This window comes from Oncorhynchus mykiss, chromosome 21, assembly GCF_057628025.1.
Source record: "Oncorhynchus mykiss isolate SJ-2025 chromosome 21, ASM5762802v1, whole genome shotgun sequence".
NCBI lineage: Eukaryota > Metazoa > Chordata > Actinopteri > Salmoniformes > Salmonidae > Oncorhynchus > Oncorhynchus mykiss.
Genome location: NC_143042.1, coordinates 30,693,515 through 30,715,759, shown reverse-complemented (window position 1 = coordinate 30,715,759; position 22,245 = coordinate 30,693,515). Strand labels below are relative to the sequence as shown.

At 42.4% G+C, this 22,245-nt stretch overlaps 2 protein-coding genes across 5 annotated transcripts; one reads left to right on the top strand and one right to left on the bottom strand.

Annotated features, from left to right (window-relative positions):
- Positions 1 to 4,848: 4,848 nt before the first annotated feature.
- rab39bb (RAB39B, member RAS oncogene family b) lies at positions 4,849 to 11,559 on the bottom strand. Of its 2 annotated transcripts, XM_021577614.3 has the most exons (5): positions 11,088 to 11,559; positions 9,347 to 9,580; positions 8,087 to 8,267; positions 7,781 to 7,906; positions 4,849 to 7,471 (listed from the first exon to the last, which is right to left on the bottom strand). In XM_021577614.3, the coding sequence occupies exons 2-5, from the start codon at positions 9,559 to 9,561 to the stop codon at positions 7,352 to 7,354; spliced, it is 642 nt and encodes a 213-aa protein (XP_021433289.1). In that variant the 5' UTR covers positions 9,562 to 9,580; positions 11,088 to 11,559; the 3' UTR covers positions 4,849 to 7,351. The 2 variants fall into 2 exon arrangements, with proteins under 2 accessions (XP_021433289.1, XP_090070533.1); XM_090214407.1 differs by lacking the exon at positions 11,088 to 11,559 and having other exon boundaries at positions 9,347 to 9,896.
- A 420-nt stretch (positions 11,560 to 11,979) lies between these two features.
- Positions 11,980 to 17,332, top strand: zgc:162171 (ras-related protein Rab-38). 3 transcript variants are annotated; one of them, XM_021577615.3, is made up of 6 exons: positions 11,980 to 12,334; positions 12,530 to 12,570; positions 12,676 to 12,881; positions 15,042 to 15,172; positions 15,510 to 15,659; positions 16,088 to 17,332. In XM_021577615.3, the coding sequence occupies exons 3-6, from the start codon at positions 12,689 to 12,691 to the stop codon at positions 16,253 to 16,255; spliced, it is 642 nt and encodes a 213-aa protein (XP_021433290.1). In that variant the 5' UTR covers positions 11,980 to 12,334; positions 12,530 to 12,570; positions 12,676 to 12,688; the 3' UTR covers positions 16,256 to 17,332. The 3 variants fall into 3 exon arrangements, with proteins under 3 accessions (XP_021433290.1, XP_090070536.1, XP_090070535.1); XM_090214410.1 differs by having other exon boundaries at positions 12,128 to 12,334; positions 12,530 to 12,881; XM_090214409.1 differs by having other exon boundaries at positions 12,128 to 12,570.
- The last annotated feature ends 4,913 nt before the right edge of the window (positions 17,333 to 22,245 follow it).

Genomic DNA, 22,245 nt, shown 5'->3' with positions numbered 1-22,245 from the left:
GAATCTCAAATATAAAATACGTTTGGATTTGTTTAACACTTTTTTTGGTTACTACATGATTCCATATGTGTTATTTCATAGTTTTTATGTCGCCACTATTATTTTACAATGTAGAAAATAGTAAAAATAAAGAAAAACCTTTATGAGTAGGTGTGTCCAAACTTTTGACTGGTACTGTAGGTGTCCTGGAGGGCAGGTAGTTTGGTCCTGATGATGGGTTGGGCAGACCATATACCACCCTCTGAAGAGCCCTGCGGTTGCGGATGGTGCAGTTGCCGACCAGGCGGTGATACAGCCCGACAGGATGCTCTCAATTGTGCATCTGTAAAAGTTTGTGAGGGTTTTAGGGGCCAAGCCAAATTTCTTCAGCCTGCTGAGGTTGAAGAGGCGCTGTTGCGCCTTCTTCACCACGCTGCCTGTGTGGGTGGAGCATTTCAGATCGTCAGTGATGTGTACGCCGAGGAACATGAAGCTTTCCTCCTTCACTGCGGTCCCGTCAAGAGGGGCGTGCTCCCTCTGCTGTTTCCTGAAGTCCACGATACTCCTTTTGTTTTGTTGAAGTTGAGTGAGAGGTTATTTTTCTGGCACCACTCTTGTAGGGCCCTCATCTTCTTCCTGTAGGCTGTCTCATCATCGTTGGTAATCAGGCCTAATACTTTTGTGTCGTTTGCAAACTTGATGATTGAGTTGGAGACGTGCATGGTCACGCAGTCATGGGTGAACAGGGAGTACGGGAGGGGGCTGAGCATGCACCCTTCTGGGGCCCCTGTGTTGAGGATCAGCAAAGTGGAGGTGTTGTTTCCTACCTTCACCACCTGGGGGCGGCCCGTCAGGAACCAGTTGCACAGGGCCGGGTTCAAACCCAGGGCCCGAGCTTAATGATGAGCCTGGAGGGTACTAGTGTTGAATGCTGAGCTATAGTCAATGAAGAGCATTCTTACATAGGTATTATTCTTGTCCAGATGGGATTGTGCAGTGCGATGGCAATTGCATTCTGTGGATCTATTGGGGCAGTAAGCAAATTGAAGTGGTTCTAGGGTGTCGGGTAAGGTAAAGGTGATCTGATCCTTAACTAGTCTCTCAAAGCACTTCATGATGACAGAAGTGAGTGCTACGGGGCGATAGTCATTTAGTTCACTTAGTTGCCTTTGCCTTCTTAGGTACAGGAACAATGGTGAACATCTTGAAGCAAGTGAGGAGAGCAGACAGGGATTGATTATGTCCTTAAACCCTCCAGCACTCCACAAATGCAGCTTTAAAGAGTTTGGTCTGATCTAGCTGTTAACATTAGAACCCTCAATTACCTAGTTTATACATGTTTCTAATAATGAATGTATCCAGTGTCTAATGATTTAATCACTCTAGGTGGCACTTACTGATGCTCCACAAATACAGGCTGGTTGACACTGTCAATGGCCATCTTGTGGTTGGTTTCTGGCACTGCAACTAACAACCAAGAGATTCTTAAATTATTTTTGGTGTCCTATCCAGAATGTCGCCAATTCGGCATGTCCGGAGTCACCGTTTATGGGTCACGAATATGAAAGAAATAATCTGCACTTTTTCGTGAAAATGGGTTTAAAGGGGGAAAATTCTGTCCTCTCCTCGACTCTTCCGTCTTCCTCTCCATTTCCTGGAAACCGAAAAGTGGGTAGAGTGGTTGAGGAGAGTCAGTTCGTTAGTAGGCGAACCGAGGAGTGTCCTCCTCATCTCGATAGTATGCTCTCCCGAAGGATACTGAAGTGCATCTTCCATGGAATCATTTGGAAATCTGCCCCACACCCTTTGAATCAGCTGTTGTTTAATCAGAGAAAATCATGTTCACATTTAAAAACGATACGCTTACATAACATATGCCATTTAGCAGACATTTTTAAAGTCATGCGTGCATACATTTTACCTATGGATGGTCACGGGAATCAAATCTACTAACCTGGCATTACAAGCGCAATGCTCTACCAACTGAGCTTCTTATACTTTTATTAATAACATGTCTTCCACAACCAGCTAAATTTGTATCACTTTACACATGTATTTTGGGGTTACAACCCCTGTAAAGGTAATTTGCCTAATGACGAGTGGAGGAGAGTCAAATATCATACAAGCGCATTTGTTTCAACATTTCCTTTCCTCGCATCCGCTCCTCAATTACCTCTGACATTTTTCAAAAGCAGGTGAGGAGAGGACAGAGTCGAGCAAATCCAATTGAGATTCTCCCCAAGACTAGCCGACATCGTTTTACCCAAACAACAAGAGGCTACATCTTTAGACACAAAGCAGAACAGGTTTGTTTTACCAGTCACATTTTATTATTATTTTTTTGTACATTTCAAGTTGTTTTGATAGATGAGTAGTGGCACAGAAAATCCCATAGCTATTGTTGAATTGAAGGAACTGTAGTTACATGGCATTGTACAGCTTGGAGATAGAGACTTTGTCAAAGATGATGTAGAATGAAGAAGAGTCATCCTGGGTCGTATTCAGTAGAGCACAACATAGCAAAACATTTTCCAGCAGAAAATGTGTTTTTATTAGGTAGTCAGGTAGTCTCTCTCTGTTTTCAATCTGTTTTCTTCATTTTGGTGTCTAGTGAACACGACCCTGGTAGTGCTGTACATTGATTAACGTATTTTTGTGTGTTATTAATACAGTGCCTTGCGAAAGTATTTGGCCCCCTTGAACTTTGCGACCTTTTGCCACATTTCAGGCTTCAAACATAAAGATATAAAACTGTATTTTTTTGTGAAGAATCAACAACAAGTGGGACACAATCATGAAGTGGAACGACATTTATAGGATATTTCAAACTTTTTTAACAAATCAAAAACTGAAAAATTGGGCGTGCAAAATTATTCAGCCCCCTTAAGTTAATACTTTGTAGCGCCACCTTTTGCTGCGATTACAGCTGTAAGTCGCTTGGGGTATGTCTCTATCAGTTTTGCACATCGAGAGACTGAAATTTTTTCCCATTCCTCTTTGCAAAACAGCTCGAGCTCAGTGAGGTTGGATGGAGAGCATTTGTGAACAGCAGTTTTCAGTTCTTTCCACAGATTCTCGATTGGATTCAGGTCTGGACTTTGACTTGGCCATTCTAACACCTGGATATGTTTATTTTTGAACCATTCCATTGTAGATTTTGCTTTATGTTTTGGATTATTGTCTTGTTGGAAGACAAATCTCCGTCCCAGTCTCAGGTCTTTTGCAGACTCCATCAGGTTTTCTTCCAGAATGGTCCTGTATTTGGCTCCATCCATCTTCCCATCAATTTTAACCATCTTCCCTGTCCCTGCTGAAGAAAAGCAGGCCCAAACCATGATGCTGCCACCACCATGTTTGACAGTGGGGATGGTGTGTTCAGCTGTGTTGCTTTTACGCCAAACATAACGTTTTGCATTGTTGCCAAAAAGTTCAATTTTGGTTTCATCTGACCAGAGCACCTTCTTCCACATGTTTGGTGTCTCTCCCAGGTGGCTTGTGGCAAACTTTAAACAACACTTTTTATGGATATCTTTAAGAAATGGCTCTCTTCTTGCCACTCTTCCATAAAGGCCAGATTTGTGCAATATACGACTGATTGTTGTCCTATGGACAGAGTCTCCCACCTCAGCTGTAGATCTCTGCAGTTCATCCAGAGTGATCATGGGCCTCTTGGCTGCATCTCTGATCAGTCTTCTCCTTGTATGAGCTGAAAGTTTAGAGGGACGGCCAGGTCTTGGTAGATTTGCAGTGGTCTGATACTCCTTCCATTTCAATATTATCGCTTGCATAGTGCTCCTTGGGATGTTTAAAGCTTGGGAAATATTTTTGTATCCAAATCCGGCTTTAAACTTCTTCACAACAGTATCTCGAACCTGCCTGGTGTGTTCCTTGTTCTTCATGATGCTCTCTGCGCTTTTAACGGACCTCTGAGACTATCACAGTGCAGGTGCATTTATACGGAGACTTGATTACACACAGGTGGATTGCATTTATCATCATTAGTCATTTAGGTCAACATTGGATCATTCAGAGATCCTTACTGAACTTCTGGAGAGAGTTTGCTGCACTGAAAGTAAAGGGGCTGAATAATTTTGCACGCCCAATTTTTCAGTTTTTTATTTGTTAAAAAAGTTTGAAATATCCACTAAATGTCGTTCCACTTCATGATTGTGTCCCACTTGTTGTTGATTCTTCACAAAAAAATAGTTTTATATCTTTATGTTTGAAGTCTGAAATGTGGAAAAAGGTCGCAAAGTTCAAGGGGGCCGAATACTTTTGCAAGGCACTGTATGATGAGCAACCGCTAGCTTGGTATCACTGTTGTTTCACTTCATTCAGTCTGGTTTTACCAGGCTAAGCACTTGCTGCAAACTCCTATGTTCTGACATGGCCTAGGAGCTGTACATGCTGTACGCCTACATGAAGGTCTGGTTGTTTGTTACAGACTAGATAGACGCTTCCTCTAACCACTGACACAGGACCGGGTATTTGTCATTAGCCTACTGGTAAAGGTTAGTGCTCTGGGTTATCTGATCCCAGATCTGTGGTTGGGGGAAACTTCTACCTAGAGAGTATCTTACTTGATGATGAGGACCAACTGATCCAAACTCCTGAAACCCTCTGATTTGGTATAATGGAGCTCTAAGCATTGGAGATTTAAAGTGTGTAGAGATTGGTGAAGCCACTGTCGTTCAATTATGAGCACTGGTTATGGCTGGACCATAGTTACAGAAGGAGATCAGTTATCAGCATGTCAGTTATCATGATGTCCAAGATTCCATTCTAGACCTAGAATGTCCAAGCAAGTGGAAGATGCAACGGAATCCAAAGATGCCCATTCTTGATCTATGCCGAAAAAGTAATGAAAAGTCACACTTAATGGGATATCACTTGTCAAGGCCCTGCAAGATGTCCCCTTTTATTGTAATAAATGATTGAGAACATTTCCCATCCTGTCCTCCTTGTCAGCGATACATTTTTAGATGAAAGTGCATTTGCACACTGTCAACTCCCCCTTTCCCTACAATGTTACATTCACATTAAATGGTGCTACCAAACTCTCTTTGGATAAAGTGGATGATAGCAGTTCATCCTTGCAGTTATTATTACTCAGCGTAGAGAAGAAAGAATCAAAGTTTTGGATTCTGATTATCTGATAGCAGGAAGTAGCGCTGATGACAAAGAGATTGACCTTGAACACAGTGGCTACAAAACATCTTGAACGGAAAATACGTAGGACATCTTTTGTTTCAAAACAGCACGTTTTGTCCCTCCACCACCTATTGTGCCAAAGCATTTCATTTCTCAGTTACCAAACCAGAAACGTTGTTACATCCAGTGCGCCCAACTAAAATATGACTTTCAACACAACAGCACGGTCATTCATGATAACGTTATCGAACGTTAATGTTATTATTTATGGAATGAATATCCTTATTTCTAGACTGATTGATATTGAGATATTGAATGCACATGTCTGTTGCCATACTTGTTGTACTGTGTCATTAATATGTGTAATTTAGATGCCTGCAGATGTGGAATTATAGGTAATGTAGTGTTTTTAGGGTGCATTTCTCCCAGCTTCCTGTCTGTCCACTGTTACCATGGTTTCCTCAGCTAGATTCTGGAATCACTCATAGGCTAGTCTCAAAGGGGACAGTTAAATGTTCAGGTAAATGTACAGGTAGTGTCGGCCTCCGGTGTGCCCAATATCTCATTGTCCGCCTTTACTGGGTCATATTCATTAGTGCACACCATAGCAAAACGTTTTTGAAACAAAAAAAAATTGTATCTTATTCTCCCTCCCCATTTCAGTGCATTTTCTTCCGCTTGGTGTCTAGTGAATACGACCCTGGTGTCCCTTTGTCCACTTGTACAGTCAGTTAGAGAGTCAAACAGTCGTTCCCTTACATTCAGTCTCTTTCCAAAGTGTCCATAAGGTCCAATATGGCATTGGTTAATGGAGAAGGGTGAGGATTGGAGTGTTAGTTAGATGATGGGAGAAGTAGGTATAGAACCACAGAGTTTGAGTTTGGGACCAGACTTCATTTCCCAAAAGGGGAAAGTAAGAGACTCTGAGACCCTCCTCCTCAGTCTCCTTTGAACAACTGAATCAGATAGGGTCAATATGGCCTTCTAAGGGGACGTGTGATGCCTTCTGGTCGTATCAATTGTGTTATCGGATTGCATAGTGGAAGAGAATAGATCGGGGTAGCAGGTGACTAGAGAGCTGAAATAGATCTGGGTGCAATTCAAGAACATTTCCTAAAGCAGGGATGGGCCATGTTTAGCAACTCAGTCAGGGTCTCAACTTACTGTTGGGAGTTAGAATAGTAGAATTCACAAGGTGCAGTTTTGAAATATGGTTGTGCATCAGCAGGTTTTCTCTTAAGTCACTCACTCAATTAGCTATGTCAGCTAACAATTATTTTTTTTTAATGTTTTACTTGTAGTAATCATGGCCGAATAGTGACCAGACATGCCCAGAGGCCTTGACCTCCAGGGGGGACCAATTGATTTTGTTAGTCACTCTCACTCATATATCATATTAACATGGCATAAGTCATGGCAAAAATGTGTAGATTTTCAGGAAATTAGTTTTAAAACTACAACAATGTATCTCCACTCCATGGCAAAATGGATAGAATTGCAGGAAAATAGCTGTAAAACTGCAAATTCTTCTCTCTGCCTCATGGCAAAATGAGTAGAATTGCTTGAAATTTGTTATAAAATGGCACACCATTTCCCTCCGCACCATGGCAAAATGTGTAGAATTGCAGGAAATGTACTTTTTTCTCTCCACCGTCAAGACGGGGGCCAGTAAAATGTTTTACCTGTGAGGTAGGGGGATGCCAACCAAGTCTTGCTTAACGCCACCAAAAGGCTAGAGATGCCCCTAGCTACTGGTATAATGCATTTAGTTAAAAGAGTTAAGTAGTTTAACTGCACAAATAGATTGATTGTACAAATCAGAGACAGGTGTGGGTATAGATGTGGGTACACAGACCCGTGAGCCACTGCGGCCCCTCATGATGAGTTCAGATTTTTTGTGTCCCCCACCCCCATCCAAGATCCCCATCCCTGACCTAAAGGGAAACCAGGTATTAACCAGGTATTTGTAGGGAAGGGATCCATCATCCATCCAGATAGCAGATCACTCTGAAAAGTGGACACCTTTTGAGGACCAAGGAGGATCAAATGAAAACCAGGCAGGGATCTAGTTGTGAGTAGGATCCCTCCATCCAGATGCAGATCAGTAGAGGCAAATGGCTAGACTAGATAGCTGAAATTGATCTGGGTGCAAGTTCAGGAGGACCTAAGGGAAACCAGACTCGAGTCAGGGATCTAGTTGGATCTAGTAGATCCCTCTAGATCAGCAGAGGCAGCGTCGGTCGCTCTTGGTGACCTCCTCGGAGGAGTGGACCACGTTGGGAACGAAGCCGCTCTTCACCCCCTCCCAACCCTCCTGGATAGTGATGTCACCGCTCCTCACCTAGGGTGAAGATACCAAGGTTAGAAGGGACAATGTTGTATTCACATGCTAGCCTGGTCCCAGATCTGTTTGTGCAATCATATCAACTCCTTGTCACTCATTGTCATGCCAAATGTCATGTTTGCCATGGCAAGGAGTTGACATGATAGCACAAACAGATCTGGGACCAGACTATTGACATGCAGAACATTTTGATAATAAACAATTCATGGGACCAGCTGTTGCCATTGCTAAGCTAGCCAAAGGTTGTACAGGACTCAATTTTAATTCTTGACTCAATCTTTGTATCTTCAACCTGGAGCTCCTCACCAGCTGAAAGATGTCCCTGGTCAGCTCCGTGAAGGCGTGCTCCACGTTTATGGCGTCGCGGGCCGAAGTTTCTACGTAACGCATCCCGTAGGCGCCGGCGAGTTTCTCAGCCTCCTGACGAGTTACCTGGAGAGGTAAACATGCGATAGTATTGTCTGTTTATATGAAAATGTGTTGTGCATTACTTATATCATTAGTAAAGGTAGGGGGAAAAATGTATTTATTTCAATGCTCAATCAAACACACACACATCCCACCTACCCCCCTCCACACATACATGTAAACTACTGCAATCTGATAGGCTACCTGGCGCTGAGGTTCCAGGTCACACTTGTGGCCGACCAATAGGAACACAATGCTGTGTGGTTGTACGTGGCTCCGGGCCTCCTCTAGCCAATCATGAACATTCTGGAAGGAACGGCGGTTTGTGATGTCAAACAGGAGGAGCCCGCCCACCGAGTTACGATAGTAGGCTCTGGTGATGGACCTGGAAGAGGGGAGGAGACAGGGATGAGAGGGTGTTTATGTTAGGAGATGAGAAAGGGAATAGGGAGAGGAGAGATAGACAGGAAGTAGAGGAATGAGAGGAGAGAGAATTGAGAGTGTTAGAAGGAGAGGGGAGACATACAATGTTAGAATATTGTAGGGAGGGAGGGAGAAATAAAAATAGATATGTGTTGGGAGGCGAGACAAGTAGCAAGCAATGGATGTGAAAGTGAGAAAGGGGGAGGAGAGTGTGTAGTGAGGGAGAGAGAAAGTTTGGCAGAAAAGAGGAAGAGAATGTGAGAGAAGGAAGGAGGAAGAACATGAAGGGGGGAAGAAGTGAGAGGAGGGATATGAAAGACATGCGAGGTGTGGGTGATGAGGGAGGGAGGTGCAATGAAAGAACGGAAGAAGAGGATGAAGATAGGAGGACAGTGGTAAAATACATGTTCTAAATAAATAAATAACCAGTTTAAATGAATCACAGACAAAAGAGCAGGGTATGATGAGGAATTATTATGGAACGCTGACCAAGCAAGGGTGTGTGACCAAGCAAGGGTGTGTGTTTAAAAGCTGTTAACTCTTTCAATATGTAAAATAAATGTTTATCTATGAAAAGAGACTCCTGCATACTTGTTTTTCACTTTTTTAGAAACTAAACTATTTATAGGCCTATTCTAACTGTGTCACTGATGTGCCAAAGTGTAAATATTGATGTAGACTAACCTTTGTACCTTATGCACTGTTTCAATAAGGCACCTTTGAATAGTCAAACAACAATATCAGTAGTGATATGACAAAAACTATCTGGCAGTTTAGACCTTGGTGCAAATGGCAACTGTGGACTATCCTATGATATCCTTGTATATACTTTGATTAACAATTATGAATGATAGCCTGCCTAATAGAGGGCTCTGAATAAAAATGATGTATACATTTCATGGTTTGGCCAGCTGCACAAGAAGCATTCTTGATAAACAAGAGCAAGCAAGCGTGATGGATTATACCGAAAGCACAGTTTATGCATAATCATCTGTGTGACAGTTCTTATGGAGCCACCCCCCCCCCCCCCCCCCCCCATACCTGAAGCGCTCCTGTCCCGCGGTATCCCAGATCTGTAGCTTGATGCGTTTCCCCGGCTCGATCTCCACCAGGCGAGAGAAGAAATCCACGCCGACCGTCGGGTCACTCACCTGGGCAAACCTTCCCTCCGTGAACCGCCGGATCAGGCACGATTTCCCCACCGTCGAGTCCCCAATGACGATGAGTCTGAACTGGTACAACCATATCGCCTCCATGGTGACTGCTGTCTAGCTTCTGTTCGTAGAATCGTGGTCGGATGGAACACACGCACAGGCACACACACCGTGAGACACAGACACATGCAGGGACACACGCTCACACAGCGCAAAAGCAGTGCTTTCAGAGGATAGATAGCCTCGGGCGCCCTGGTGAAAGCCTGTGAGAGAGACCTCGCAGACAGAGGGGCAGCTATAACGGAGATTTCAATTGGTTACTGCCCTCCCTCCTCCACAGCACCGTAGCTTGGCTTCCCAACAGAGCGCAGCCCCTGAATGATAACGAGGCCTTTGGATAGAGCACAACACCGCTACTCTTTGTGCCCTTGTTTTGTGACTAAATTCCCTTTGGTGACAAGTAAAAAGGCACGTCTCTTCTGGATTTGACTATGGCTTTGATCTAGGCCTAAGCCCTCCTGCGGTGTTACAATGCCTATTATAGTCCACATGTTTAATTACAAGCATGTGACTATTGGAAATCCGCTTTAGCCTATATTGGCCAACTTTCAAATCACTTGATTGTGGCAACTATTTGATAGCCTGTGTTTTACGTTAGGCTATGAATAAAGCCCCATTGAACTTCACTTTAGGAAGAATTCAGTTATTCCATTCTGTTTGTAGCCAGTGGCACTTAGGTCAGTTGACATACTCTATTTTATAATCTATTATTTTCTATTCTATTCCATATTCTATAGACCTATGCTTATTTAAAACCCTACAATGCACGGATTTATTATGGTATTGCATTCTATGCACAGGCCTGGTTATCCAGTCACCAGACTGCCTCCAGTGACATCTAGACACACCGCCACTTCCTCACTCTGGCTGGCCGGGAATCACACAGTGAGCTTGGTATGCAAACACAACCGTGGACAAACAGATCCCCTAAATAATACCTGGAATATCCACCCCCATAGCTTTGCCTGAGACCGGATATAGGCTTCAGCTAGGGTCTCTGGAGCATTGACATGGACAGTAGCCTGGGCTAGATTGTACCCTACTATGGTAACTACTGGTCATCATAATGTCTATTGTATTGTATACCGTGGATATTTCACATCAGGTGCTTTTGGATAAACACAAATATGTTTAATTACATGGACAGTCTATTGTACAGAAGCCGTTACTGTAAATAACTAATAGAGGGTTGTAAAGGTTAGATATTTCACATCAGGTGCTTTTGCATTAAATATCAACTGATTTATTCCAGATTCAATGAATAGATCCCGCCATTTTGCCTTATGGTAGGATCATTGCTTATTTTAGTCTTACAGGCATCATTTTACACGATATGTCAGTAATGGTAAATGGAATGGAGAACAGTAGAATAGAATCTCCACGATTATTTGATGCAGAAGTGCATTAGACAACATCACTTCTGTCGCTCTCACAATAGGCTTTCAAGACCAAGTAGTGTCGCTTTTCTTGTTTCTCGCATCATTATCCTCAAATAAGAAGGCCTTGTATAGTTCACATTTGCTAGAAAGGCCTATTGCCTAAGAGAGAACGAAATGGTTTCATCTTACGTGGTTTGGTTGCGCGGCTCAGAACCCGATTGCTGCAGGTTTCATTGCATTGAGAAGCTTTCGTAGAACAAACGCCCGAAAGAACGTCTCACATCAACGCATGAACAGCAGTTTACAATTGCCCTGCGGAATTCTACCAACGGGTCTTCGTTGTGATGTCTTTATAACGGTCTATTAATGACTCCCTAAAAAAATTCAAAGCACGCTTTACTCCCCAGAATGCTATCATTTGTGAATGATAGCCTAGGTCTACACTGTTGTTTTGAAATCACACAACTGTAAAATGTGATAGACCTATGGCAAAAATTCTGAAGGTTAATTTTGTTTTCACTCCTCTCCTTATCTCGTTGTGTTTTTGTAGGAAGCTAAATGAAATAAATGTTGCCGCTGATGAAATTGCGCGAGCAGCACCATCACAGACCCTGACTCATTCCACCGCCCAGCCTGCATCAGCACCTCTACTACCGTAAACATCAATATCGACGCGCACAAACACTTTATCCGCATATCTAGAAAAAAACCACAGCGACACAAAACGTTGTTAATAAAACCATTCTCAATGTCCTTGTTCTTACGTCGTTTTATGAAATGTAATTAATTTGACCTATTGGCTACCATTCTTGGTAGGTTATTGAAATAACCTTTCACCAATAGTATTTTATAGCCTATCCAACAATATTAGTAAGCTAAAAGGCAAAAATATAGATAGTGCCACTGCCACTAAATATTTAAGTTTTAGACCCTATATACTGCGTACCAGACATTAAACATATTTTGGACTTTAACTGATATAACTATTTATAATCGTGAGTGTAAAATTGACAATATTGTATACGCGTAAAGATACATAACATTGCATGTTTGGTTACCACAGCTGCTTGTGCGTTGATCCGGATACAGTGTACCAAATACGCTGGATATGTAGTTCGTTTCCTTTCCCCCAGCAGCAAAGTGGTGGACAGAAAGTACAGTGAACTATTGACTTACTGTATGTACACAACTTTATCAGTAAACTAAAGGGCTGTGGTTGACTAATCTCCAAACAGCTGACGGGCAGAAGCAGAAGCTTCATGCGCAGATTAATGGCAACGGCTTCCAGGCGAGATGTGCGCGTACACTGTTTGACCAAAATTGACGGTTTGTGGATGAAATGCGCTGACTACTCTTTTTAGAAGTTCTCATTTTTTGCTCTGGATGGAATGAAGGTTGGGTAGGAGAAAGAACGAGAGAGAACTAATGAACGTTTGGTAAGAGAGAAGGGTCGCCCAAAGGATACATTGCATGACTCTGATATAAGGACATGTATGGAATAGAACAATTGCAAGAAAGGAAGACCATTTCGGAATATTTTTGTGCATGCACATTTTGAATAAAAGAGGGAGAAGTTCCTCTTATTTTCTGTCTTCATCAATTCATTAATATTGTTTTCTCTTGCTACTAAGATTTTTACAACTATTCACCTTTGACATACAGGCAACTTCAGGTAACGGGAAAAGAGGACACTGACTTTTGTAATATTATTTTCACATTGAATATTAAATTCTATGTGAACCACTAAGTTGTAGCCTATATTTGTTTCTATATCAAGCCATAACCCAACCATGCAGCAGGAACGCTTGCTGAAGGTTCTAGTCATCGGTGACCTGGGGGTCGGGAAGACGTCCATAATAAAGCGTTATGTCCATCAGATATTCTCACAACATTACAGAGCCACCGTCGGAGTCGACTTCGCCCTCAAACTCCTCAATTGGGATCACAAGACGGTCGTGCGACTGCAGCTGTGGGACATCGCAGGTTGGTAAACTAATTACGAGTCTAATCGAAGAACTCATCTTCTTCGACAGTTCGCCTACCTTTACTTTTATAACTGTTATATTTGATGTAATACACACGTTTAAAATATGTCAAAAATATGTCACGCACATGGTATGGTGTCTGTAATAGTGGAACATTGCCAGTTGGTAAACTAATTACGCATAGAATAAGAGTAGGCCTATTACAGTAGGCCTATTAGAGTAGGCCTATTAGCTCTGCTACATTTAGTTTTATAACTCCTTTATTTGATTTGAGAATGGAACTTTAACAATAGGTAGTTACACACACACACACACACACACCCACACACACACACAATGTAATAGTAGTAGCCTAACCGACCCATTCTTGAGCCTCTATATTTCACATGACCTGATAATCGACATATAACTGACATGACCTGATGTAAGGCCCTGACATACACTCCCATAAAACAGTGTAATAGTGTGAGTGTTGGTGTATGTGTGCGTGTGTACGTGCATGCCTGGCTGTGTATGCATTCACGTGTGCATGCGCGCGTCTGTATGTGTGTGGACTTTACCCCGTCAGTCAATGCACATGCACTAGACATTTTAAGACTCGCACACATCGCACCGAATGTGGATCTAGCGCTTGTCTGCTGATCGTTCCTCGTAGATTACGTTTTTCATATCGGTGCTCACTCGGTTCGCGAATTACGTTCAGAGGTAGGAAGTACTCGGCCAGCAAACGCTATGGGTGTGTCTGAGCACTTATGGTGCTGTATCTCTAAACTGTCAGCAGACTTTTCCTTCGTATCATCTCAACGGTAGATAATGACCTCATCACAACATGTCTACCAGCACAACCCCCCCCCCCCCCCCCTCCCCGCGGGAATCTTCAAAATCTCAAAGGAAATGGGGAGGGAGGGGAATTTGCCTCTCCACTGTGCCCAGGTTAAGGAAACCACAATGTTGACAAAATGAATCCTTACAGCCAAATAATAATTCATAATAGATCAATGATTTAGTTTTTACATATACATATATTTCATATCAATATTAATATAATCCAAGTTTTTCTCATAATAGTATAAACAAGTGTCAATAATCACCCACTGTCTGGTTCATAATAATGAACTATTCCACCCTGAGACAGTCCTCATGCATTGTTTCACAAGAAATTATTGCAAACATGACATTCATTGAAATTAAGCTGGAACAATGAAGCACTTTCAGTGCAGGGCAGGAAAGGAAAAAGAAAGAAACAAGATGTATGTTTTGCCCATGTATCTGATGCTGTCTGGCCAAAAACAGACACAGCATCAAATACATGGGCTACATACAGTATATAGTAAGACAGAGGGGCGCTGTTTCGCTCACTTGAATGCTTTCTCCGGTGAGATAGTTTCAGCCACTTGCGAATTGAAGGAAAGTTGAAGGGTGCACAGTGCACTGTTCAGATGCTGGGATTATTTTGGATGAATGTGCGACAGTAAACTACTTTTTGAAGTGATTTGTTTGACAATAAGATGAAAACATCATGACTGGTTGTGTTCATGGCACATTAACAGGTAATACATTTTTACAGTTAAATTAAAGGCCTCTTGGCCTCTTGCTGATCTAGGATCAGGTTCACCCCTATCCATTGAGTCTTATTAATTTAGACAATGCATGTAGGCAGTGGAAAGACAGAGATAGACATTGTAGGAGAACATAGCAGGAAAACCAGTGTGATGGTATTTACACAATGCAAGCTGGCTATTGGCAGTGACAACCAGTGATATTTCAAACCGTATTCTGTACGTTATGTGTTGCTGTTAGAAAGACCCTGTTCTCTCTCTCTCCGCCCCTCTCTTTCTCTCTGTCCCTCTCTTTCTCTCTCTCAGCTATATCATGGTTACTCACTGGTATATTACAGTCATGTGAGAGAGGTTAACTTCCAGGAGAAATGCCATTTATATGTCAACACTCACTTAAACACACACACGCACACATACACACACATAAATATACACACAACACACACACACTTGAAGTGTCTCAACACATTGGAGTATCGCTTTGCTTCTTAAGTCACTTTATTGAGAAATATTCATTGTTGTTATGTTGTTGATTTAGATGGTATAGTTGTAGATGTTGTTGTTGGTGTTATATCATTCTTGTTGTTGTTTTTCCCCAGGCCAGGAGCGCTATGGCAACATGACGCGGGTTTACTACCGCGAGGCTGTGGGAGCGTTGGTGATCTTTGACATGACGCGGGCCTCTACCTTCCAGGCTGTCCTCAAGTGGAAGGGAGATCTCGACTCCAAGGTAAGAGATACATTATTACTTTAACATGCTTAGAACTAGTCATAATGAAGTATACATGCAGGTTGTACTATACAGTGAGGTGGTAGTGAGTGCCTGTAGCCTGAGTGGCTCAACTAGTACTATCCTCCCTTCAAATAAAACATCCCCACCGTTGTTTTCATTTCATAAAGACTTTTTATTTTTTATTTTTTACGTTTGTTAAGATCCTTCTCTCCTCTCATCCATCTCACCCCTCACTCCCATTTTCTCTATATTTCCTTGCACTTACATCTTCTCCCCCATTTTACTCTCCAACCCCCCCTCTTTCTCGCTCTCCCTCACCCCACACCCCTCCCAGGTTGCTCTGGGTAACGGGAGGCCAGTTCCGGCCGTCTTATTGGGTAATAAATGTGACCAGCTGAGTACGGGTCTCTGTTCCAAACTGCCCAAACTGGAGAACTTCACTAGAGACCACGGCTTTGTAGGGTGGTACGAGACCTCCGCCAAGGTGAGGGGTGTGTGTGTGTGTGTGTGAGAGAGCAAGACCATGGTTTTGTAGGGTGGTAAGAGGTCAAGGGTCACGACATGGGGTCGCGGCATAGAGAGGGATGGGTCTCTATTGTTGCTGTATGTAGTGTATATCAGGGGATACAAGCTTTGTGTTTGGAAATGTTAAGAGACGTGTGTGTTAGCAGACAATGTTTTGTGTGTATGAGTTGCTTTCTGGAATGTAAAAAGCGTCATTATATCTACTTACTGCTAGCTGAGTGAGGGATTGTGTCTGTGCATATAAAGACTGTATTTTTTCCTTCCCATTCTCTTGCTCTCTCTATCTGTCCCTCACCCCCTCTCTTTCTCTTGCTCTCATGTCTCTCTCTCACACAAACATCTCTCTCTCTTTGCCCTTCAATTCTTTCCTCCTCTCTCCCCTCTCAGGACAACATCAACATCGACGCGGCCATCATGTGTTTGGTAGAGAGCATCATGGCTGTAGAAGAGGAGAGGCCGCCAGCTGGAGATCCTAGCACCCTGGTCTCACCACGCTTTGACTACAATAGGACAGGGATGGCTGGACTGCCTGGGTGCGATGGGTGTAAAAAGTGACCTCTGCCTGGCTGAAGGGAGATGGGGGATATTTGAGGGATGAGAGATGGGGGGGAAGGAGTGGAGGAGAGAGGATAGCGAGCTTTCTAGTTGTGATGGGTATAATAAGTTAACTTTGCCAGGCCAGAGGGACATGGGCAATATCTGAAGGGGGGATTAAGGTAGAGAGAAGGACAGTGGCTTTTGACTCCAATGAACTCTCTATGCTAGGATGGAAGGGGACCGAGGGGGAGAGATGAAGGAAGAGATGGGAAGGAGTAGGGGGATAGAGAGACACACAGAGAGAGAGATGGGAAATATAGTGTGTGTAAAAGAGAGAGCGATAGTAGCATGATGCATTAGATATGGATGGACTGCTACAAAGGGTCATGTGAACTGAGCTAAGCCTGGATGACATGAGAGATCTAATCACATCACAGTGGAGGACATAAGCCTCCACATTGGCAAGGAAACAGCTGTGATGTTATCAATAGCGTTGCTATTGCAACACACTCATCACGAAGGCTGCTTTTGTAAATTCACTCTGGCCATCTATTCCGATTTCAGAGCACTCTCATCTGAGTGTGTCAGAGCGTAGAACAACTGATGAATTTACAAACTTTCAACACCCGCTGAATAAGACCGGTGTCAATAAACGTCTGCAAGAAAACGTCATTCAATTGTTGCCAGGAGCACAGTTACAGGAGCACAGGAGCACAGTTACAGTCACTAATGCTCTAGATAACCTGAAAACAGCCTCTGCTAGGGTGAGTAAAATGGCCAGTGAGGTGTTCTCTCATATGTGTCTAGAAGTAGCTAGTGAGCTAGCCAACTTTAGCCAGTTAGCTTGGGTGCTTGTTGCAAGGTCAGAACACTCGAATCAACCCTTCTCCACGGGTTGATTTTACAATCTGACAATGCTCTGAATTTACAAACGACCCAGAGCGTACTATGACACACTGGAGGCAATTTATGAACACACCCATAGTGAAAAAGAGACAGTGTCGTTCTATACCAAAATAAGATATACCATCTTCTGTCTGTATGTGTGCTTGTGTATTTAGTTATAACCATCAACATTAAACTTCTGCCTCTACACAACTTTGTAAAGTTTAATTAATGTTCAACAAGCTATGGCCAGGTCACAGCCATTAACCAACAGCTTGAGAATGATGCTAAAGCTTACTGAATGCTTCCCAGTTGAAACCGTTTGGACCTGTCTCCTCCCCTTCATCTAGACTGATTGAAATGGATTTCCAAGTGACATCAATTATTTTACCTTTATTTAACTAGGCAAGTCAGTTACGAACAAATTCTTATTTTCAATGACGACCTAGGAACAGTGGGTTAACTGCCTGTTCAGGGTCAGAACGACAGATCTTGTCAGCTCAGGGGTTTGTACTTGCAACCTTCCGGTCTAACGCTCTAACCACTAGGCTACCCTGCCGCCCCATCAATAAGGCATCATAGCTTTCAATTGAATTCACCTGGTCAGTCTATGTCATGGAAAGAGCAGGTGTTCTTAATGTTTTGTTTACTCTGTATATATTATAACAACATTTTGTGGGATTTTTGTTCGTTTTGGTGTTCGGCAGTGTTCAGAAGGTTTTTTTCCGGCACCTTGTCTGTGATTGGTCAACAGTAGGGATTCCTCAATGAAGTGTTTGTTGTCAATCAACGACAAACAACTAGTTGCATGCAAATCTTGTCACTTGAGAAAAACTGCACCAAATATCTTAGTTTCAAATTGAAAAAGACCTCAACAAAAATGTAAACATTTGACATTTCTTGATTTATCTTAAATTGATTTTGACTATTTTGAGGAAGTGCTATTGTATGTTGTTGTTACGGTGTCTCAAGAGGGTCAAACAGTAATATTTTGAAGCAAATATCATTTTAAGGGAGTATGTTAGGCACAGACGTTCTCTTCGCCTGGCTGAGTTCTGCTAGGAGCAAACCAACCTAGCATGTGGACGCTTTTAGTCTGTGATAATGAAACCGGGAGGCTGAAAGGTATAAGTTAGTCTGTGATAATGAAACCGGGAGGCTGAAAGGTATAAGTTAGTCTGTGATAATGAAACCGGGAGGCTGAAATGTATAAGTTAGTCTGTGATAATGAAACCGGGAGGCTGAAAGGTATAAGTTAGTCTGTGATAATGAAACCGGGAGGCTGAAAGGTATAAGTTAGTCTGTGATAATGAAACCGGGAGGCTGAAAGGTATAAGTTAGTTTGTGATAATGAAACCGGGAGGCTGAAAGGTATAAGTTAGTCTGTGAAAATGAAACCGGGAGGCTGAAAGGTATAAGTTAGTCTGTGATAATGAAACCGGGAGGCTGAAAGGTATAAGTTAGTCTGTGATAATGAAACCGGGAGGCTGAAAGGTATAAGTTAGTCTGTGTCTCAAATTGCACCCTATTCAGTAGTAATTATGGGGATTTTTTAAAATACAGTTATACATCACAATATTATTTTGGACAATATTATATTGATACTTTAATTAGCTCCAAGTATGGATATTTTATTTATTTTTACTAGCTAACGTTAGCTAATGTTAGTCAGCTGTACCTGCACCAAAATGACGGTATTATAGATTTTCCTCCATTTTCTTTTTAAATAGTGAGATGCCATGTTTTCAGCACTTTTACTTCCGTGACTGATCAAAACAAATGTTAGTATGCCCTCTCTTGCATCTCTGCAGCAGACATATGTTTAAAACATCAAATTGCAATAGAATCGCAGTATTAAGTCGCAATACATATAGAATAGTGAGAATCGCAATACATATCTTATTGGCACCTAAGTATCATAATATCATATTGTGAGGTCTCTGGAAATTCCCAGCCCTATTCAGTAGTGCAGTGTGTAGGGAATGGGGTGGTGCCATTTGAGACAACCTTAGTTAGCACATGTGCCTTCAGAAAGTATTCACACCCCTTGACTTTTTCCACATTTTGTTGTGTTACAGCTTGAATTTAAAATGTATTAAATTGAGATTTTGTGTCACTGGTTAACACCCAATAATGTCAAAGCGGAATACATTTTATTTTTATTTTTTACAATTAATAAAAATGAAAAGCTGAAATGTCTTATGTTAATAGGTGTTCAACCCCTTTGTTGTGGCAAGCCTGAAAAGTTCAGGAGTAAAAAATGTGCTTAACAAGTCACATAATAAATTTGATGTACTCACTCTGTGTGCAATGATAGTGTTTAACATGATTTCTTTATGAATACCTCATCTCTGTACCCCACACGTACAATTATCTGTAAGGTCCCTCAGTCGAGCAGTGAATTTCAAACACAGATTCAATCACAAAGACCAGGAAGGTTTTCCAATGCCTCACAAAGAAGGGCACAAATAAAGAAAGCAGAGTATAAAGCAGTGTATCAACACACTCAGTCACTAAAAGATACAGGCGTCTTTCCTAACTCTGTTTCCTAACCCCGAATACATTAAAAAAGCATTATGTTTGGGGCAAATCCAACACATCACTGATTATTACCACTTTACCACATTATTACCACTCATTACCACTTTTCATATTTTCAAACATGGTGGTGGCTGCATCATGTTATGGGTATGCTTGTCATCGGCAAAGACTAGGGAGTTTTTAAGGATGAAAAGAAACGGAATAGAGCTAAGCACAGGCAAAATCCTGGAGGAAAACCTGGTTCAGTCTGTTTTCCAACAGACGCTGGGAAAAAATTAACCTTTCAGTAGGACAATAACCTAAAACACAAGGCCAAATATACAGCTTTTATCGTCACCAAAGGTGATTCTATTGACTTGTGTGTGAATACTTATGTAATTGAGATATTTGTGTATTTAATTTTCAATAAATTTGCTGCAATTTCTGAAAATATGTTTTCACTTTGTCATTATGGGGTAATGTTTGTAGATAGGTTAGAAAAATAGTCAATTTGTAATGAACACGAGGGGAGACAGAGAGCTGGTTTTAAGCGCAGGGCGCAGCGGTGTTTATTGCAAATGACCACAGGAGGCAGGTAGCTGGGTCCAGGGGCAGGCAGAAGGTCATACACAGAGGTCCAAAAGGGCAACAGCAGAGGCAGGGAAAAGGCTAGTAACATAGTCCGGGAGATCAGGCAATAGGTAGATAACAGGAAATACGATAGGCAAAAGTACAGGCAGGGAATAGGCAAAAAGGCGTTGTTAGTGAGGCAGGCAAAAACGATCATACACGGGAGGAGTAACTCACGGGAAAAACAGAGCTCTGAAAGACGTGTCACAAAACAAACAATACCTATCAGTGAGTGACGGGGTACTAAATAGTGTGTGATAATGATATACAGGTCTGTGAACAGGTGATCAGAATTCAGGTGATTGGGATCTGGAGAGTGAGTTGCATTCAGAGGATCTAGGTGTTTGAGAGTATGAGCTGGAAAGTGGGCTGGAAAGTGAGCTGCGTTCAGGGGATCTACGTGTTTGAGGGTGTGAGTTGGAAGCAGACGTTACACAACTGAATCCATTTTGAATTCAGGCTGTAAGACAACAAAATGAGGAATAAGTCAAGGGGTACCAACACATTCCTGCAACATTGAAGGTCCCCGAGAACACAGTGGCCTCCATCATTCTTAAATGGACGAAGCTTGGCGCCAACAAGACTCTTCCTAGATCTCAGCGCCTTCATGGTGGAGTGGCCACACGGAAGCCACTCCTCAATAAAAGGCACATGACAGCCCCCTTGGAGTTTGCCTAAAGGCACCTAAAGACTCTCAGACCATGAAAAACAAGATTCTCTGGTCTGATGAAACCAAGATTGAACTCTTTTGCCTGAATGCCAAGCATCACGTCTGGAGAAACCTGGCACCATCCTTACGATGAAGCATGGTGGTGGCAGTATCATGCTGTGAAGATGATTTTCATTGGCAGGGACTGGGAGACTAGTCAGGGTTGAGGCAAAGATGAACGGAGCAAAGTACAGCGAGATCTTTGATGAGAGCCTGTTCCAGAGCAGTCAGGATCTCAGACTGGGGTGAAGGTTCACCTTCCAACAGGACAATGACCCTAAGCACACAGCCAAGACAATGCAGGAGTGGCTTCGGGACAAATCTCTGAATGTCCTTGAGTTGCCCAGCCACAGCCCGATCGAACATCTTTGGATAGACCTGAAAATAGCTGTGCATCAACAATCCCCATCCAACCTTTTTTTATTTATTTTTATGTAACCTTTATTTAACTAGGCAAGTCAGTTAAGAATATATTCTTATTTACAATGACGGCCTACCCAGCCAAACCCGGACGAATCTGGGCCAATTGTGCGCCACCCTATGGGATTCCCAATCACGGCCGGTTGTGATACAGCCTGGATCCGAACCAGGGTGTCTCTAGTGATGCCTCTAGCACTGAGATGCAGTGCCTTAGACCCCTGCGCCTCTCGGGAGCCCAAGAAAGAACCTGACAGAGCTTGAGAGGCTCTGCAGAGAAGAATGTGAGATACTCCCCAAATATAGGTGTGTAGCGTCATACCCAAGAAGACTCAAGGCTGTAATCACTGCCAAAGGTGCTTCAACAAAGTACTGAGTAAAGGGTCTGAATACTTATGTAAATGTGATATTTAAGTTTTTTTATTTTTAATAAATTAGCAGAAAATAATAAAAACCTGTTTTTGCTCTGTCATTATGGGGTATTGTGTATAGCTTGATGAGGGGAAAAAATATTTAATACATTTTAGAATAAGGCTGTAACGTAACAAAATGTGGAAAAATTGAAGGGGTCTGAATACTTTCCAATTGCACTGTATATGTTTTGACCATGACTGTTTACTGTCTAAGATAACACCAAGTAATTTAGTCTCCTCAACTTGTTCAACAGCCACATCATTCATTATCAGATTCAGCTGAGGTCTAGAGCTTGGGAATGATTTGTCCCAAATACAATGATCTTAGTTTTCAGGACCAGTTTATTACTGGCCACCTTAACAAAACTGACTGAAACTAATTGTTAAGGGGTTTCAGTGACTTCACTAGCTTTAGTTTCTGACACGTATATGGT

Coding starts and splice junctions, on each gene's coding strand:
- rab39bb (XM_021577614.3), bottom strand. CDS start 9,561: ATGGAGGCGATATGGTTGTACCAGTTCAGACTCATCGTCATTGGGGAC. Junction 8,268..9,346: donor GCGGGACAGGAGCGCTTCAG/GTATGGGGGGGG, acceptor CCCCTCTTCCAG/GTCCATCACCAGAGCCTACT. Junction 7,907..8,086: donor ACCTGGAACCTCAGCGCCAG/GTAGCCTATCAG, acceptor TTACCTCTCCAG/GTAACTCGTCAGGAGGCTGA.
- zgc:162171 (XM_021577615.3), top strand. CDS start 12,689: ATGCAGCAGGAACGCTTGCTGAAGGTTCTAGTCATCGGTGACCTGGGG. Junction 12,882..15,041: donor GCAGCTGTGGGACATCGCAG/GTTGGTAAACTA, acceptor GTTTTTCCCCAG/GCCAGGAGCGCTATGGCAAC. Junction 15,173..15,509: donor AGGGAGATCTCGACTCCAAG/GTAAGAGATACA, acceptor CACCCCTCCCAG/GTTGCTCTGGGTAACGGGAG.